The sequence below is a fragment of the Caretta caretta genome, chromosome 7 (assembly GCF_965140235.1).
Source record: "Caretta caretta isolate rCarCar2 chromosome 7, rCarCar1.hap1, whole genome shotgun sequence".
NCBI classification, from domain to species: Eukaryota; Metazoa; Chordata; order Testudines; family Cheloniidae; genus Caretta; species Caretta caretta.
This window is the reverse complement of record NC_134212.1, coordinates 91,102,168-91,121,589: the sequence shown is the minus strand read 5'-3', so window position 1 is coordinate 91,121,589 and position 19,422 is coordinate 91,102,168. Positions and strand designations below refer to the sequence as shown.

Below are 19,422 nucleotides of genomic sequence, written 5' to 3'. Positions count from 1 at the left end.
CACAGCCAGAGCCTCTGGCTTACTGCCCAAGCATGTAACACAGGGGAGGCGCCCAAGTTGCCACCTGTGCTGCTGCTGCCACACTGCTATTTTTAGGCACTAGCTTGAGAAGTGCTAACATGGGTATGTTTACCCATACTGGGAATTACACCTCCCAGCTACTGTGCAGAAATATCCTAAGATAGATACAGGTCTTGACAAATCCACTTGGCAAATCACCAATGGAGAGTAGGCAACTTTCTGACAAGTGAAAGCCATCTCTCACTAAGTCCTGCAGATCTTAAACTTCTATTTAGAAAAAGAATTACATTCTTAGCCTTCATGATTTCAAACATGAAACTGGTGTAATCAATGCTGTGCTGTCTTCCTGAGTCTGCAGACAGACAAACTAGAGCTATAATATGCCAAAGACCCAAATCTTAGGCAGAGTCCATATCCTAAGCAAATCAAGTGTGCGCTGGGGTCAATCCCCATGCCACCTCTCTGCAGCAGCAGAGTCACCATTCCTCATTTGCTGAAATAGTCTCAATGTCTCTTGCTCCACTGTGTAAAGGAAATGGGCATTAGATTCCATGACTACCACCAAATCCTAGCTGTTTGAGGTGCACAGGGTTGCATATCTGGACCTCAACGGTACATGAAGTGTGCAAATCCTCTACATGAGCTACCAAAATTTTATCTCAACCTCTGCACCACTAAATCCTACTGATTCAAGAGCAGTGACAGATGTGGAACAGGATTCACCCCTAAAGTGTCATTTACAAGCATTCTCTGAAGCAGACTTAAAGAAGCTTGGCTGTATCTCAAGAGTCAACTAACTTTTGTGTAGTTTTCTTGGCTGTTCCTAATAAAAAAATGCACTGAGCATGCATCTACAGAAGCCTGTTGGCACACGTGACATTTGCCAGTTGGCAGTACTATCCTGTACACAAACTCCCTATTTAGATACAGTCTGCATTCCCATTAGCTTGTCTGGGACACAATCAGCTTGCTATTTTTCTGTGACTCTGGATGGTCAGGAAGTAGAACGGAAATGAACAGGAAGAAAGTTCTTCAGATAGTAAAGGAGGATTCCTTGTAGCCAACCAGCTGCACTTTACCAGCTCTACCATCTGTGACTTAAAGAACAAGAAGAGTCTCAGATGTGGTTTACTGATAGGACAATTTTTCAATTTAGGAGTAACATTTTAACCTTTTAATATCGGATGTTTTCAGTTCAAATTCTTTTTATATTTTAAACTTAAACTTGTAGCATGTAATTTAAGCACAGTGAGCAATTCTGTTTATCTATACTATGAGCATGGAAGAAAATCCTCTATTTACAAAACTTCATGCAAACAATAAAAATGTCTAATTGGAGTACAAAGGCTATAAGCAAGTTCTATTTTATAGTAATTAGGAAACCATAATTTCAACAACAGTTTCTTCACTTTAAGTACTACATGCATGGGGTCAGATTTACTCCAGAAGAGATGCTAGAGAAAGATTTGGAAGAAAAAGGTGTGCTGGATTTCTCAATTGCAACATGCTTCGCAGACTCATGGACACAAAAAATTTGGGTAACAAAAAAGATGGCACGCGTTCCTCTGGAAGGCTGATAAATTCCCTAAAAAGTAATTGCTGATGTTACAGAATGTGAATGAGATTCTCTCACCAAAAGGAACAAGCAATAAGAAATTAAAATAAAAAGGGCCTAACAAACCAAGCAACTATAGGAAAATATAGTTCTACAAGGAAAACCAGCTAACATAAAAGCACATATCCTTCTAGCTAACTTCAGATCTAAGTGTTCAGTTCCACAAGGAAACATGCATGTGGTCCCAACAACAAAGTCTGTGTAAATGTTTCTGACAAAAAGAGCATATGTACAGTCAAGAATGTGACTCTCTTCAGGTCATATTCAAGAACAATATGTTCTACTTCTCTTTACTCATTTTAGCCTGCAAAACCAGCAAAGCTAAGAGTGATCTAAATTCTATTCCTTCTTAACCAAAAAGGATTTCTAGGCTAGAGAGTTGCATCTTTCTGATGGCTGCTTTCAAGTTAATGTAGTCACACTTTGAATTACTGTTCTTAGCAAGGACTAGAAAACAGATAATTTTATAGAAGTCCCAAGACATCCAAAACTTCCACAAATAGGGAAAAAATACAAAAGTATATCAGCTTGGAGGACACAGACATTTTGTACTAAAGAGTTCTGTGAAATCTAATGTAGGGATTTAAAAGAATTTTCTACTATTAACAACCTCAACCATAACTTCCTCCGGGAGATCACCAATACATAGACAAAAGCAGGAATGCAAAACAACCTTCAATACCAGATTGGGGATAGAATACACTTGCTTTCTCCCAATGAAGTCTGACTTACTATATCAAAAACCGTATCTTAGCTGCTCAATCAAGCACTCAATTTAGGAAATGCAGGATTTACAATTCTCTGCAACTTTATGCATCCATCTAGTGCAGTGAATGATATAGGGATCTTGCAAGAAAAAAATGTGAACCTGTAATTAAAAACTGTATTGTACTACGTATGTTCGAGAGCGCAGAATTAAGAATGCATGGACAGCCATAACTCTGGTATTTAACTTTTCTGCACTTTACCTTGAAACCTAAACAACATTCTTTTAACAAGTTTTCCTTTCACATGCGATTTCCTAGATTTTGGTTTTTTTTTAAAGGAAAGATGAAAAAATTACACCCTCCTCCACATCACACATTAGTAGGGTCTGAAAATTGCACTTTCACGTCGCAGCACAGATTTGTACCACTTGAGTCGCAGGGCTACCCTACAGTAAAAACTGTCCGTGTGACCTTTATTCAAATCCCCTGCATATATGCATTCTGCTAATGTTTAATTGCATGATCATGTCCTTTTTTCCTACTGAACCTCATCCACTGACTTCATAGGATAGGCAGTGAAGGAAGCAGACTATTGTAAGAACAGAAACAGTGTTAACTTATGTTACAATCGACTAAGGAAGGTCTTGGAAGTTAATACAGATTAAGGTATGGTGTGAATTTAAAGCACAGAAACTATTCTTGAATCCACTACCAAAGCAGATTAACCGAAACCAGAACAAGGCACTCTTATTGCCAAATAAAAACGTGCCTACATATGGAGTTACTGAACAATAGCTATTCTGGAAAAACTTCATTTGTAGGGTTTATCTACACTTACAACACTGCAGCAACACCACCGTAGCACTTCACTGAAGAGGCAGCCTATGTCAATGAGAGGCGGCCTGTTGGTATAGATACTCCACCTCCCCAAGAGGTGGCAGCTAGGTCAAAGGGAGAATTCTCCCATTAGCCTAGTGCTGTTTACACGGGTGGATGGGGGAGGGGGGGGGCTGTTTCATCTGAGTTGCTCAGGATTGTAGATTTTTCACACCCCTGAATGATGTAGTTATAATGACTTAATGTCCTAGTGTAGACCAGGCCACAGACAAGCTCTAAAACCCAGGAGAAATGGGTTCTATTGCTGGGGCTCTACCTCAGGACTTCATATGTGATGTTAGGCAGGACTAGGATAATGCATACACACAAAAGGTACTGAATTAAGATTGCACAGGAAAAAGCAACCCTAATGCTGGCATTTATGTTTAATACAATACATATTAATGTTAATACCCAACTACATAAATATCCATACTGATATACAGAGATTAAAAACTATGGAAAATTCCCCACACAGGAAAAAAAAAAAAATCTAAGGTGCCTACCCCACCAACACGTACCATGAAAAACAAGGAAATAATTAAGTCATTCAACATCCCAGCTACACTCTTAACTAGTTCCTCTTCTTGATCTCAACTATCACTCTTGCATAGTCTACATATCTCTATACTCAAACACTAATGTACAACCTTCATTCTATTTGCATACACGCACAGGTTTCAATTCTTCAATTTCTATGTATAAATACCTGTCAAGGTTCTTCCCCACTCTGAACTCCAGAGTACAGATGTGGGGACCCACATGGAAGACCTCCTAAGCTTATTCTTACCAGCTTAGGTTAAAAACTTCCCCAAGGTACAAACTCTGCCTTGTCTTTGAACAGTATGCTGCCACCACCAAGCGTTTTAAACAAAGAACAGGAAAAGAGACCACTTGGAGAGGTCTTCCCCCAAAATATCCCTCCCAATCCCTACACACCCCCTTTCCTGGGGAGGCTTGAGAATAGTATCCTAACCAATTGGTTACAAAATCAAAGACCCAAACCCCTGGATCTTGGAACAATGGAAAAATAAGTCAGGTTCTTAAAACAAGGATTCTACTTAAAAAAAATTTAAAATTTAAAAAAAAGTAAAAATCACCTCTGTAAAATCAGAATGGAAAATACTTTACAGGGTATTCAGATTCAAAACAGAGGATACCCCTCTAGGCAAAACCTTAAAGTTACAGAAAACAGGAATAAACCTCCCTCTTAACACAGGGAAAATTCACATAAAACAAAAGAAACTAATCCACCTTGCCTGGCTTACCTCTACTGGTTGCAGTACTGGAGACTTGGATTAGGATGGGTTGGAGAAGATGGATTTCTGTCTGGCCTCTCAGTCCCAAGAGAGAACGACCACGTAAACAAAGAGCACAAACAAAAGCCTTACCCCCCACCCCCCCACCCCAAGATTTGAAAGTATCTTGTCCCCTTATTGGTCCTTTGGGTCAGGTGCCAGCCAGGTTAGCCGAGCTTCTTAACCCTTTACAGATAACAGGCTGTTGCCTCTGGCCAGGAGGGATTTTATAGCACTGTATACAGAAAGGTGGTTACCTTTCCCTTTATATTTATGACAATACCAAATCAGAGTTAATGGACCACCTCTACGTAACTTCCTAAACATTACAGAAAAACATCTTGCAGCCACTATTTGCAATTAGTTATTGAATCATTTACACTCACTGATAAAAACAAGTACAGAACTTCACTCAATGTAATTAAGAAACACCAACAGTATACAAAGGCAGATTTTATATATATATTATATATATAAAACCAATAAACCAGGTTAGAATTCTGAGCAACCAACACTACACTGAGAACGAAGGGGTGGGTTATGAAACGGACCTCAGGAGTGTTCATAAGGTGTTTAAAAAAAAACCCCACCACTTACCTGTTATTCCCTTGCACTGGTCAGGGATACAATCTATTACTGTTAAAATTTCTTATGTGGTAACTTTACACATAGTGCAAAGGGACTACAAATACTAACTTTAGATTTATCGACAGGTGGTTTAATTTCACTTTTTTTGGTGCTGCATTAACGTGGTGTCTGGTAACACTGATTCAGGCAAATTCTGTCATTTCATTTTAAAGACTAAGTTCAGCAGTATGTACCAAACCAAAACTACATTCTAGGCAGAAACTTCATATACAAAAGTTCTGCCTAAGAATAATATTAATTTATCATGTTTTGAAGGGCAATATATTCTATATGGTTTTAGCTCATATGCTGAAAATTTTCCTTTTTCAAATATTTTTTGCTTCCTGAAATACATTAATTCACATAGGCCACTTCCATAAATTAGTATATTCCCATCGAGACAAGAGGAATTTCTGTACCCAAATTGCCACAGATCAAGATAATACAGAAACACATATATAATTGTGCCTTCCTCCAGTATAAATCAAAGGTACTTAGATGCTTCTGAAAATTATTTCACACACAATAAGAACTACCAAGTTTTTCTAAATAAAATAACTACTACCCACACAGCAAACATTACACTTTGGAAATTTTCAACAGAGTTACTATATAATCATTAAGTGTATTGAGAATAACCAACTGTGCAATGACAAAAAACTTTACTAAGAAAGCTATTAGTCAACAATCAACAGATATGAAGAGACCTCGCTCGTATTTCTATATATGCCATGCTGCAGCAATACTAACCAGCTCAAAGGTTTCACAAGCTCCATGTACAGGGCTATATTCTTCCCCAAGACACATGGGTAATATACTCTCTTTGAGGTCAACAAGAGTAGTTACATGTGACTATCTGAGGACTGAACTAAGGCCTTAATGTTCGGACATTAGTGTGATGGCCACAAATAGCTAGATAGGGTACACATCCATCAAGAGGACGACACTCTCAAGACTGATGTTTAACCCACCCACTGACATTTTACCTTAAAACAAAGGTTTAAAGGGTAGGATTTTCAGAAGTGTTCAGCACTGGCCCGACTGTACTCCCACTGAAGTAAATGATCAAACACCAATAGTCAGCACTTCTAAAAATTCTACTATAAAGGAATATGTATGATTTTAATAACCGGTCAAAAGCAAGTAGAGTCAGAATTAAGACAGCTAGTTGTACAGCTCAAATGGTATCGCAACCATCTCCAAGGAGTTCGTAATTTTGTACAGAGCACTAGAATATACAGTTAATCTTCGGTTAACAGTTGCAGCCTTGAGCTTAAATTTCCTTAGTCTGTTTAAACCAAATTTCAATTTTAATATACATTTGCTCTACTAAATCCTGCAATATTTTACACATTACAGAACAGTACCCATTTTAATACATTAGACAAATCCATTACATATTCCAGAACTACTTGTTAAACTAAGATTCTGCTTTAACTATTTCAGAGCATACAATTTCACCAGACAATTTTACTTTTTTTTTTTAAAAAAAATCATTATTCCTTTCTGAGAGACATTTACAAGTTATTCACTCTTTTTCAGTATTCATGTCTCTCTCCTACTTAAGCAGAAGAATTCAAATAGAACATGTAGCCATCACTCGACTAGTAGCTACAAGTGAACACATGGAAGAGTTGGCAGCTTCTGTCCATTTAAAAATGTACACAGGTAATTGGTTAATTTTTTAACTTTATGTTTAGTTTGTGCAAACAGTCTTCAGAAAAGCTGCACACTGACTAAAACGGTGAGATAATGCAGAAATCAAGCATTTCCTCATGAAGTTGGCACTATCATGCCATTTATAGAACAGGAAAATACTACAAGCCAAGCTATAATTTGAATGAAAATATACTAAGTCTCCCTTTTAATACAGCACAAAAATGCTGAGCTCAAAAGTGCATTTTCAAAAGCAATTACTGAAGTACATATTTTGTATGGGTTTTAGTTACCAAAACAGTGCTATCCACAAATACATAATACAAAAGCGGCAAAGTTAAATAATCTTCCTCACAAAAAGTAAGGGCTCACCTAATCAGTGGGTTTTTTTTTTTTTTAAATTCTACATCCAACAGCACTTTGTTTTCTATCTTAGGTACTTATATGGCCTCTAATTACCATAGTACCTGGACATGTCAAAATCTTTTTATCCTCAACACACACTACTGTGAAGTAGGGAAGTACTATTAACACATTTTACAGATGGGGAAAAGGAGGCAGTGATTCGCTCAAAGTTGACACAAGAAGTCGGCGTTGGACCAGGAAACTGAAGATGGGTTTCCCGTGCCCCAGGCTAGTGACCTAGCACTCTTCTGGTGCACATTTAAAAATAAAAGCCATTAGGTACAATACTACAAGAGGATATATGAGTAATTCACAGTGATATCGAAATTAGTATTTCATGATCAAAATGCAACTTCCTAGATAACTCTCCGAGAGCAATTCCAACAGGTCAAGCTTTTAATATTGCTAAGCAACATAATACATACCTAAACACAGGAATATTTTTTCACCAGTAAATTAAGTAAACGCAATGATTTACTAGTACACTTAGAGTCCTGAATAATATAGGGGATTTTAGTACTTTCATATAAATTAAAACCTTCTATTACAAAAAATATTTAATAACAATATTTCATATATTGTGCCTCAGTTATAAAGACTGAGCAAATAGTTGTTCTTTTTTTAATGGAATATTAGATTTTTAAATATTCGATAAAGACATCACACCATTACTTCAGATTTTCCTAAAACCAAGACGCAACAATTTATGGTGAAGTTATATGATCATTTTAAGATTTCATTCAAAAACGCACACTGCTCTGACAGTACTAACAGGAAAAAATTAGTTAATTACATTGTGAAACTTCTGTTCAGAATTTTGATTTAAATAACTAATATATGCACAATTATTTTTAAATGTAATAATAGTAAGAACTTTTATAGGAGTTCATTGATACTAATATGGATAAAAAGAAAAGAGTACTTGTGGCACCTTAGAGACTAACTGTACTCCTTTTCTTTTTGCGAATACAGACTAACACGGCTGTTACTCTGAAACCTGTTAATATGGATAAAAGTCACTATCCACACAACTGGGACCCTAGTCCGGCTTCAGGATCAATACAGGTGTCCTTGCCAGCTGATCTCAATGCAGGATGGAACTTTGGTGTGAAATGAACACTTTAAAATGCAGTAATCATAATTTGCCTGCCTAAAGTTGTGTACTGGTATGTAATATAGGTACCAACCAACTATGTTGTTATTTTTTAGACTTCTTAACTGACTAAAAACTCCACAAAAGAATTAAGTAACTTTCTACAGACTACATCTAAAACACATGCATTCAATCAAAGTTACATGAGACCGTTCTATCCAATTGTTACCACTTAAATTTTTTTTTATTTGTGTGGTTGATGAAAGTACATAGTTTCAGAAGTAGCAGGTATTCAAGCTTAGTAAAATTATTAAGCATTGTAAAAAGTTAAGGTGTCACTGTATGTTAAAGGGAAACCAGGAATATAAAAAAAAAGTTACATTTACCCCTTGCCCCCCACCTATTTCACAAAGCATACTTAACACTGTTCAAGCTGAAGTAGAGATAAATCTGGTAGACTGAATCAGAGGCAGGTGAAAATATGATATATTACTTTTTTAAAAATGAATGGATATAATGTTTAAGACATCCCTTTCTACCGCTATTCCCAGGATGTATAAAAACTTTCACAAATGGTACATGTTGAAATGTGACATACAAGAAATTTGTTTAGCAGTTCAGCCTGTGTAATGTGTACAAATCAGTGTAATCAAGTTAAAATCTTCTTTCTGCATGAATAATTTAAACTGATTTTATAGTATGGCACTTGTTAACTGATTAGTTTATGAACTTTTGATCATATAACGCAAGATCTACATATAAAAACATCTCTGGTCACATCCCAGGATTAATACCACTACCATACACAATTTCAACCCAGCCCCAAAAGAACATTTTGTAGTTAAAAGGGACTTTTTACGGCCTGTAAAATGAGTTTAGGAATGTGTAACCTATGTAAATCTATGTTCGTTTTAAAAGAAAAAGACACATCCTGACTTCTGACATTAAAAACACAAGAAAAATCAAAATCCAAAAAGCTGACAGTCTTTAGATCAGAGGTGGGCAAACTATGGGCCATATCCAGCAGGTGGGACCATCCTGCCTGGCCCCTGAGCTCCCAGCCGGGGAGGCTAGCCCCTGGCCCCTCCCCCGCAGGGAGCACTCTGGCCTTCCGTTCCTGCCGGGCAGCACGACTTGCACCTCCCAGGCTTTCTAATAAGCCAGTCCTGCCGCTTTGAGCAGCATGGTAAGGGGGCGGGGAGCCAAGGGGTTGAATAAGGTGCAGGGAGCAGTTGGATAGGGTGGAGATTCGGGAGGAGGGTGGTCGGGGGGGGGGGGAGGGGATTGGATAGGGCTTGGGAGTCCAGGGGGGCCTGTCAGGGGGTGGGGAGTGTGGATAGGAGGCGGGGCAGTGTCCTGGGAGGGGGCAGTCAGGGGACAAGGAACATGGGGGTTTGGAAGCTCTGAGGGGAGCAGTCAGGGGCGCGAAGTGGGAGGGGGCCAGGCTGTTTGGGGAGGCACAGCCTTCCCTACCCAGCCCTCCATACCGTTTCGCAACCCTGATGTAGCCCTCGGGCCAAAAAGTTTGCCTGCTCCGGCTTAGATCATATGATCGTACACCTCCTTCTGTGCTACATTTAAAATCTAGTCTTTCCTTCTCAAAGTTATGAGCAAACTCTACCCACAAAAGACACAAAAAAAGTTAACTCAACTAAGATTAATTTGCAGATTACATGAATAAAGAATGATTAAGTTATAGAGAGAACAACTTAGTATAACTTTTGAGGTACTGGATAGGACTAGCTACCCCATTAACAACTTTGTCAAAGGGCTTCCTTGTGAAGCCTTCACAAAAGTGATAAAAAAAATTAAAGGCTCACCTATTTATCAGGTTTAGCATTCTAATACATCCAATTATATTTTGTCATTCAGTACATGGAGCCTTCTTCATTATCTGTTCAGAATCTTCTACAGTGAACACAGAATCTTACTAAAAATAGCATTTCATATTATTTTGATAGTAACTCCTCCGTGAAATATTCTGAACTATTTCTAAAACCAATCTTTCCATAAACTTAAATAACCAATAGCCAACTTCTGGTTTTAATGTCAAATTACTTTGTCTTCTCACAAACTTCTAATGTAAACCTAAAAAAAATAGGTCTGAATTTTTTTAAGTCTGCAAAGTACAAAGTAGACAAATTTTGTAACAATATTGAATGTATCATACAAAACTCTGAGCCGGGTAAGTGAGAAAATCATTAACTAAAATTCAAGAATCTTCTTGCCAAGAAGCCAAAAATAAGCATATGCAGATGAATAGTTAAAAGAAAGTTCTGTTTTGTTATAGTATGTCCTTATGACACACATTTTAGAAAACATGTTTTAAAGACAAACCCTAAACCTGAGAAGTATGAAATCAGGTTTCTTGCTATTGGTTTTCCATTTTTTACCATCATTATAGAAGTCATAATTACGTACACTATTTAGTGTAGCAATAAAATTGAAATCTGTAAGCTTTATTTTAGAGCAAGAAATTAGTCTTGCAGGTTTTATAATATTAACCTATATCTTGAAAATCCAGGTCTGTATTACTATCCACATCACAGAGAAACAAGAAGTTTAAAGAACTTAAAATGGAAGTCTGAAATAACAGCAATTCTTTAATCAATCAGTATGTTCCCAAAACAGAATGAAAAATATTGACTAAAAAACACAAATGCTTTACTAAGTAGCAGCTAGTGTTTTAAAAATCTAAATGGTCACTTCTTGGGATCACACGTTTTGTTTAATAGTCTTCAAAATTTTAGGCTGAGACCCAAATAATGTAACAGTACATATTCTGTACTACAGACACTTTGCTCTCTCCATACAGAAGAAATCTAGTATCTGTGATGCAACTCAGCTCACATTCTGAAGAGCAGTAAGTTTATCTTGATGTTACTGTAAACTCATTGTAAACTCAAACCTTCTTCTGAAAATGAATACCATTTTCAACACTTAAGACAGTTATAGTGCTTGACTAAAGGTACTTCATAATAGCAAATTCTACTTTTAGTTAATAGCATGTGATAAACAGAACTTAATTTTGATAGTTTATTACAATACAACCTTATATACTATTAACTTTGCAACACACATTCAAAGCCAAACATGTCCACTGCTGCTACTATATTACATCTGTTCAAAGGACTATGCAGTTCTAATGTTTCATGGTTTGACTTCTTAGTCCTAATAGAGTTAGATTACATATCCCTGAACACATTTCTCAGAGTCCTATGTATTCAAAACATATCAGTCAGCTGACAAAAAGAACCTCATCCCCTATTTTCATTTGTGAAATGTCCTCACACACATAGGCATAGGTACATTAATGCACAGTATGTAAAATCACTGAATGGACAAATTAGTGTTTTTTAAAGAGTAATTTTTAAATTAATATGGATAGTTATTTATGTTCTTATATTCAAACGAACTTATTTTAGTCAAAAACTGGAAACATATGCTTTGATCACTGTCAGTACATATTTTGTATTTACACAAAGACCCAGGTAACAGCAAATCAAACCTACACATCCACTAAAATTATGTCTCAGATTCAAGTAGTCAAGTTACTAATTGAAAAAGGCATCACTACATGCAGCACAATAGGACAATTATGTTTTATATTTCAACTAAAATCAAACATCAAGATAAGAGGCACTATTCTGAACATGAGCAATGAAATCACTGCAAATGGGACAGGACACCTAAGTAAGAGAAATGTCAATACAGGCCACACTAAAATGCTTTAATTTCAAATGAGCACCAGTACTAATCTCTGCAATCACCATTTGCTAAATATAATGCCCAATAATCTACATGACATTATCATTACAGACCAAATAACTACTCAATCTCTATTTTGAGCTATATAAGAAACAGAACCTAAAACACAACTATAGAACAGGTAATGTTCATGCCTAATCATACATTACCCAACTGGAAGATAGACAACATTCGACCTGGGATATGCTTTTTCTGTAACAGACTGCATCAATTTTTCACAAAACAAAGTAATACAGTTGCTAAAAACTGACCAATTTACAATCACAATAACTGCACAGACCTAGCCACACATTTGACTTTTTAATTTGATTTTGCTTGAAATAATTATGCCGACCATAGCTATACAAACAACACAGGCAGACACACTAGGTAATTGCTATACACGTCTGATGCAATAGCTGTAGGTGTAGCACTCATTTTCATTTTAATCTCATTTCTATCCTGGGTGCAGGGCCTACCTAGGCCGAGCACTCAGCCTGCCCGACTGGGCTCTGGCTGCACTGGGGAGCAAGCAGATTCAGTCAGGAACATGGCAGCACTGGGGAAGGGGGAGGGGAGGAGACCAGACACGCATCCCTGCTCAGCATTAACACGACAGGTCGCTGGGGAGATGATCACGGCTCCCAGAGGAACGGCGAGCAAAGAGCCAGAGCGGGTCGGACAAGGATACAGGTCAAATCTAAGTCGAAACCATCCTCCTGGTATCTCCTTTTGTTCCTGCTGACGATCTCTTTGATGATGGCGGTCATGTCTGGGAGCCGGGGGCTGCTCAGAAACAGCGAGGACAGGCAGGGCAGCGGTGACGGTTTCTGCAGGATGCAGATGGCCCTGGCCTTGGTTGAGGCGGGTTCCCCTCTCCCCGCTGCTGTATCGGGGGCCGCTGGGCTCTGGACGGCGACCGGGTAATGGCTGCTGTTACTGCTGGATGGCACCGTGGACAGGGCCTGCCTCTGCGGCTCAGCCCGAGGCCCGCAGGCGGCGGACAGGGGAAGCAGCGAACCCTCCTCCCCCTGCGGCGGCGGAGGCAGCGGCTGCTCCCGGCGGCGGCGGCGGCTCCCTCCTTCTCCAGCTGCCCCGAGCGGCGCTGGAGCGGCGGCGGCGGCGGCGGAAGGGTTTAGAGTCGGCCCAGGTCCCTGAATGTGCCGCCGCCGCCGCCGCCGTCTTTGAGGCGATGAAGGCGGAGAGGGGAACTCTCCAGCGCGCCGGGCCCCAGAAATGGTGACAGCGGGTCGGGCCCCCCCGTCCCGCTCCGCTCCGCTCCGCTCCCCGCCCGGGGCGGCGGCGCAGCCCGCGCGATGGGGCCGCGCAGCCGGGCGGGCGGGCGCTCCCTGCCTCGCGGGAGGAGAAGGCGGCGCGTCCGGCTGCAGCTCGCACGGAGAAGCGAGTCTGCGCGGGCTCAGGCGCTGCGGTGCGTGCGGGGCTGCAGGCCGCCCGCTCTCATCGGCCCCGGCCTCCTCCGCGCCCGAGCGACACTGAGCGCCTCAAATTTCCATCATGGCTGCAGCTTCCGAGGAGAGACGATCCTGGCTCCGCCCCCCGCCTCCTCCGCCGCCAAGGAGAAATAGTCCCGCCACATCAGCGTCCCGCTGCCGCCCACTACCGCTGTTCCTCTTTCCGCTGCCCCGCCCGCTCCTCGGCGCGCTCCTGCACCCGGGGAAACGCTCTGATCGTAGAGAGGGTGGGAGATCCGTCCCGGGAAGCAAACGGTGAGCCGGCCACAGGGAAGCGGAACGATATGTTCACGCTACCGCCGCGACGGAGCTACTTCCCTGTGGAGTCACGTGGGCCGCGTCGGGGCCCTTTTCTGCCTGCGGCGCTCCCCCCACCTAGGGGGCGCGGCGCGGCGCGGCGCGGCGCCCGTCCCGTCCCGTCCCGGAGCTGGTTGCTGGGGCTGTAGCCGGGCTACTCCGGGGCGTTCATCTGTGCGGCTGGGGCAGAACCGGGCCTTGGACCCATGGGGTCTGGCTGCTCCACGGAAGGGTGGGTGCAGGGGCATCTGCCCGCTGCACCCCCCCCCCCCCACACACACAGGGGAGTAGGGCCAGGTATGGCCCATGCAGTGCTGGCGCTACAGGCTACCTCTATCGTTCATGTTGTTTCCCTAGTATGAGGGAGCGGGCGAGAAGGGGGAAGCTCCACTGTGCTAGGCGCTGCTCAAACAAAGCAGATGGTCCCTGCCCCCAAGGCTATATGATGTAACCTGAGGGGCTAGAGGAAGCGTTGTGAACAATCCAATAGTAGCAAATAGCATGTCTGTTCCTTTTATTTTGGGGGAGGTGTTTAGGGGGTTATAGTGAGTGGGGATAAGTGAAAGAAAGTGGGAGACGGTGACTGAGTAGGTGAGGAGTGAAGCCAAGGTGAAGAGACTGGAGCAAACGTAATCAGAATGGAGGAGAGCATGGCTCTTCAAAACTGTAGAAAATACTGATGATGTCATCAGTGTCCATTGGTTCCTGCTTTGAATGCAGATGCTGCTCCCGGTTGCTGGGAACACCATGTAGAGACTGGAAATGTGAGAACCGCTAGAGTGTGCAGCATTTTCCCAGGTACTGGCTACAGTGGAGAGTTGTTTCCAAAGAGGAACAAGTGCTATAGAAGAAAAACTGCAGGATAGCTGAGTGCAGGGAGTAGAGCAATCCCCAAATGTGGTGGTCCTGCGTGCTGCATCAGGTGTGGGAGAAGCAGGAACCATATGTGGCGGGTAGATAGTTTTGTATTAAGCCCCGTAATATTAGGAATAGCTGCAGTGAGAACAGCTGGCTGAAATGTTTTGGCAAAATATGCTGTCTTGGCAAAGATTAAATGTAACTTTCATTTGGAAATTTTTTGGGTTCTGGGCAGAGGCTCTATAGGTGGGTGGGTTAGGATATTTAGCTGGGATGTGGGGGAGACCTAGGTTCATGTTCTTGCTCTGAATCAAACGGAGCAGGAACTCGAAATTGTGGCTCATGTAGTCCAGGCCAGTACTCTTAAGCACCAGGCTAGAGCGAGACACTCACCTACCTTTTTCCTCCGATGCATGTTTTCATGAAAATGTAGAAGGAAAACAATTGTTTTAAGTTGGTGTGAAACAGAGTTGTCATTTCCAGTTAGGGTGAGTAAGTTGTCAGTCTGCAGCATGGGTTATAGCACCATCTGTTCTCTAAGAGCAGAGAACACCTATAAACAAGGCACAATTTCTCCTCCAAAAAATTTAGGGTCATAGTTGCTGTCTGTAACACCCTTCTTACACAAGGCATGCAACTCATGTCTACATTGTCCTTTTGTTGTTAAAACTTTTGTCAGTCAGGAGTGAGAAAAACATACCCCTGACCAAATAAGTTTTAAGGACAAAAAGCGCCGGTGTGGACAGCACTTTGTCAGTGGGAGATGCTCTCCCTCCGACAAAGTTAGTGCGCTTCATTGGGGGTAGTTTTATTTTGCCAGCAGGAGAGCTCCAGCCAGCAAAGAGAGGCTACACTGTGTACCTTACAATGGCATGGCTGTAGCGGCACAGCTGGGCTGCTGTAAGGTACACAGTGTAGACATAGCCTAACAGAGTGATGCTAAAAACATTAGACCAAAACCTAAAAGCATGATATATGAGACACTGAGAAGAAAGGTAAAAATAACCACAAGCAGGATAGTCACATGACCATAACTGATATCTCACAATGCAGATATGTGTAAAGATAAGGTATGCTGTCCACACATATACAACGATAACTAACAAGAAGTGGAAACACACAAACCCAATGGAATGATTGTGTAATCAGCATAACAGAAAAGACTGAAGCGGAGAGATTTTGTTTACTCTGTTGTCTCAAATAGGGGGGAAGAAGGAGATATTTCATCAAGTATGAGAAATGATCAAAGACTTCAAACAATAACAACGAAAAACCTGTGCACAAGGATAATGGTGAATATAGCATGAAATCTATACAACAACCTGATACTTAGTGAGAAATGTATATGAGATTAAACCACCAAAACAATGTGTTGTATCTACCTCTGATAAAGAGCTGAGGTCTCTTTTCCTTTACATTTTGGCAACACTTCTATAACTTATCATGCCAATTAGTTTGAATTTTCTAAACAATAACCTCTAGCATAGAAGTGGTTTCTGAACTAGTATATGGGCACCTACTGCCCCCTGCAGCCTCATAGGTCCCAGAAGAGTCAATCCAACCAGACAGTAGGAACAGAGAGCAGGAATGAGCGCCTTCTATAGAGAGCACAGTAGCAGTACATTAACAACTGCAATTCACCAACTATCTGTTTCTTTCTCATCTCTTCCATACTCAACACAGTTGTACTTCTTGTTTTTGCTCCATTCCTACCATACATATAGCTAAAGAGCATTGGAGACAGAGTATAGTGTGTAGATTATAAAAATCTCTCATATCTGCTGCTTCAAATACTTTTACTCCACTTCTGATAGTTCTTAGGAATTGCCCCTATGAACCAAACTGTGCCTCATCTGAATAGGAAAATTACTTACTTTGCATGACGATTTGGGGGTTTTCTCCATATCACTTCTGAATTGTCTGAGATTTTATTAAACTGAATCATGAAATTACCGTGTCATGAGAAGCCTATACATGTATGTGGATCCACCATGAGATAGCAGGACTGTGTCACTCTCTGCCAGGCCAGAGACAATGCTGAGTGATCAGTACTTAACTGATCGTCTATTCAAAGTAACACACCTTCGGACAATGGGTTTGCTCTCGCTGGGAGAAAACACTTCCTCCTCTTGTCTGATGGAAGCAGTGAAAAGTTACCAAAAGGCAGAACAAAAAGAAGCAGGTACCCCAGAGTCTATAAATGGGTGAGGATGGGAAGATTAATTTTGCATCAGATTAAGATGAGAGAGGCTTCCATCATGAGGTTAGCTAGAATCCCCAAAGCCGACAAGTTGCAGAGAGAGAGTTCTCTCACAATCACACACGCACCAGCAGATGTAACTTCTGCCTTTTTACTTGGAAAGCAAATTGATACCATCAATTATCAGTTTCTTTTTTAACAGAAAGGTGAAGTACTGTCTAATACTAAAATACATTTCCTAACACTAGGGATGGTATACAAAAACAAACTCTTGAGGATATTCTAATGCTGAGCACCACGAATGGAAACACTATTTGAAAACAGCATCCTCCAAACTTAGGGGAGCTAGGTGGGAGAATCCTGAGATAATATCTTCAAAGAAGCAGAATTACAAGGTAAGTAATTTTCTCTTCTTTAAAGATATTCTGTAAACATAAGAATCCTGTAAGGACAGTCCGTAGCTTGAAGGATAGTGCAAATAAAATAAAATAGGCCACACAATAGGCCTCTCTTAACAAAGACCTATTGAAAAATAACAGCTATGTTATTTTGCTTTTTCTTAAATAAAAGGCTGCAGTAGATACCAACAATGAAGCATAAATACAAGAGTCCTTGAGAGACTCCATATGGACTCGAAAAAGAAAATACATCCAAGTTAGCCAAAGTAGGGACTTCTTGAAAGGACCAAATCAATCATAATAGGAGAGCTTGGCCCTGGGCATCCCCCCAGTCTGAAAAATAGATAACATAGGCCTGAAAGATGGAAGCTTGATTTCTCCCTAGAAAGGCTGAATCCAAAATCTAGTGCATTGCCTGTAATGTTCCTGAGGCTGGCAATGAAAACCTCAGAGACCACAGACCTACATAAGACCTTCAAACTACAAGCAAGGTAGGACACAACCAGTGAGGAATACAATCAGAAGCTCCTCGGCCACGTCCACTTATTGACTTCATCGATGAAAAAATTGGTATCTTACAGTTGAAGATGAGCTGGTTCTCTGAGGCCTCTAGTACATTTCAAGGAAAACCTTAAGGACCCTCACGTCTGAACATACATCATGGACAATATGCTGATAAAAGGAAGTCTGTCAACATTTACAAAAAGGATTGTTGATGATTCCTAATTCTGCTTATTTTTGTAAAATTTGGTATAATGTGTATCAGTCAAGAGCTTCAATCTCTGTTATCCTAGCAGGTGAAATCACTGTCTTCTAGAAATGAGCCATCATCAGGAAACTTGAACTCACAGGTAGTGAATGGCTCAAAAGCAGCTTTGTCAGGACTACATTTATATACCATGACACCAGTGGCTTAATAATGTAGGGGAGGGGCCAAATTCATTAAGCCCTACATAATGTGATGCAAACAGTTGCAAAACATTGTTCTGCCTTCTTTTAGCTACCAAATGAACATGGAGTCAGACTTTAAAGTAGATGTCAAATGGAAAGGAGATTGAAACATTGTTGATGTAGGGGCATATAAGGCCTTGTGTGCACCACACCATAAACCTTTCCCTTTAAAATGGTATGTCCTTCTGATAAATTCCTTGAAAGCCAGGAGGACTGAGAACACCTGTCTGTCAACACCTTTCCTATGGATTGTTGCTTGAAGAGAGGCACATTGTAGCTGAGAGAATTCCCAAGATGAGAGAGTGAGGTGTCTTGGTTCAGAGGGAATATCGCTGGCCATGTCTGTAAAAGAACTAAAGTACTGTATCTGCTTGGGCCAAAATAATGCTATCAGGATCAAGAATTGTTCCCTCTCCTGAGTCTAAGCAGGAGCATAGGCACCTAAATTAATAGCAGAAACACTTACAGAAGTTTCCTTTTTCAGTGGATTGTAAAAGCATCTTTCACAAAACATTTTCCCCAATATCACTAGGTGAATACCCTCTTTTCTTCTTCCTTTTTCCTTTCTTCCCCACCAAAAAAAGATCTGATCCCCTGCGTTCTGATCCACTTGCCTAAAGGGAACTAGTAGTGATTGACAGAGACTGCCTGAAATTATTCTTTCCTTCCCTTTCTAAGGAATAGAAATCAGAAATTAATATGTTTTTGGAGACTCCAAGAGATGTGTTAAATTCTCCATCATTTAGAGTATTTTCATAAAAATTAGATGACTTTCTAAAAGTCTTACTTCTAGTTCAACTACATGTTCTTGGTTTATATTCAGAATTCACCAGATTAAATGCTGTAGCCTTCATTATGCAGGGGGTCATACTAATTGGTCATTGTGGTTCCTTTTGACCTTAAAATCTATACATTTTTATGAACAGACAGAGTGAACACTTTTCATGACAAGAGTCCACATGCAGACTCACAGAAATCATGAGACTGCCCCTCCCCCCTGACACTTTTTTGTGTATGTAACCATAGTAAACAAATCAAGATCATCTTTCAGAGTGAGATTTCTGTAGTTCCTTTAAGTATTCAGGACGATGCATATTTTTTAACAGCTGTTGTTCCAGGAAAGACCATGTGCCTTAGCACAGAGTCCCTGTCCTGGGCTCCTGATCCCAGGTCAGATGGATACTGAAAACCAGTCTAAACT

General features: G+C 40.7%; 1 protein-coding gene across 1 annotated transcript in view; it reads right to left on the bottom strand.

Moving 5' to 3' along the window:
• PTEN (phosphatase and tensin homolog) overlaps positions 1 to 13,158 on the bottom strand; it is a 93,313-nt gene extending 80,155 nt beyond the window's left edge. The window contains exon 1 of the mRNA XM_075130939.1: positions 12,737 to 13,158. Within this exon, the coding sequence (XP_074987040.1) occupies positions 12,737 to 12,815 (79 nt within the window). The 5' untranslated portion in view covers positions 12,816 to 13,158. The remainder of the gene's footprint in view (positions 1 to 12,736) is intronic.
• Positions 13,159 to 19,422: the final 6,264 nt, after the last annotated feature.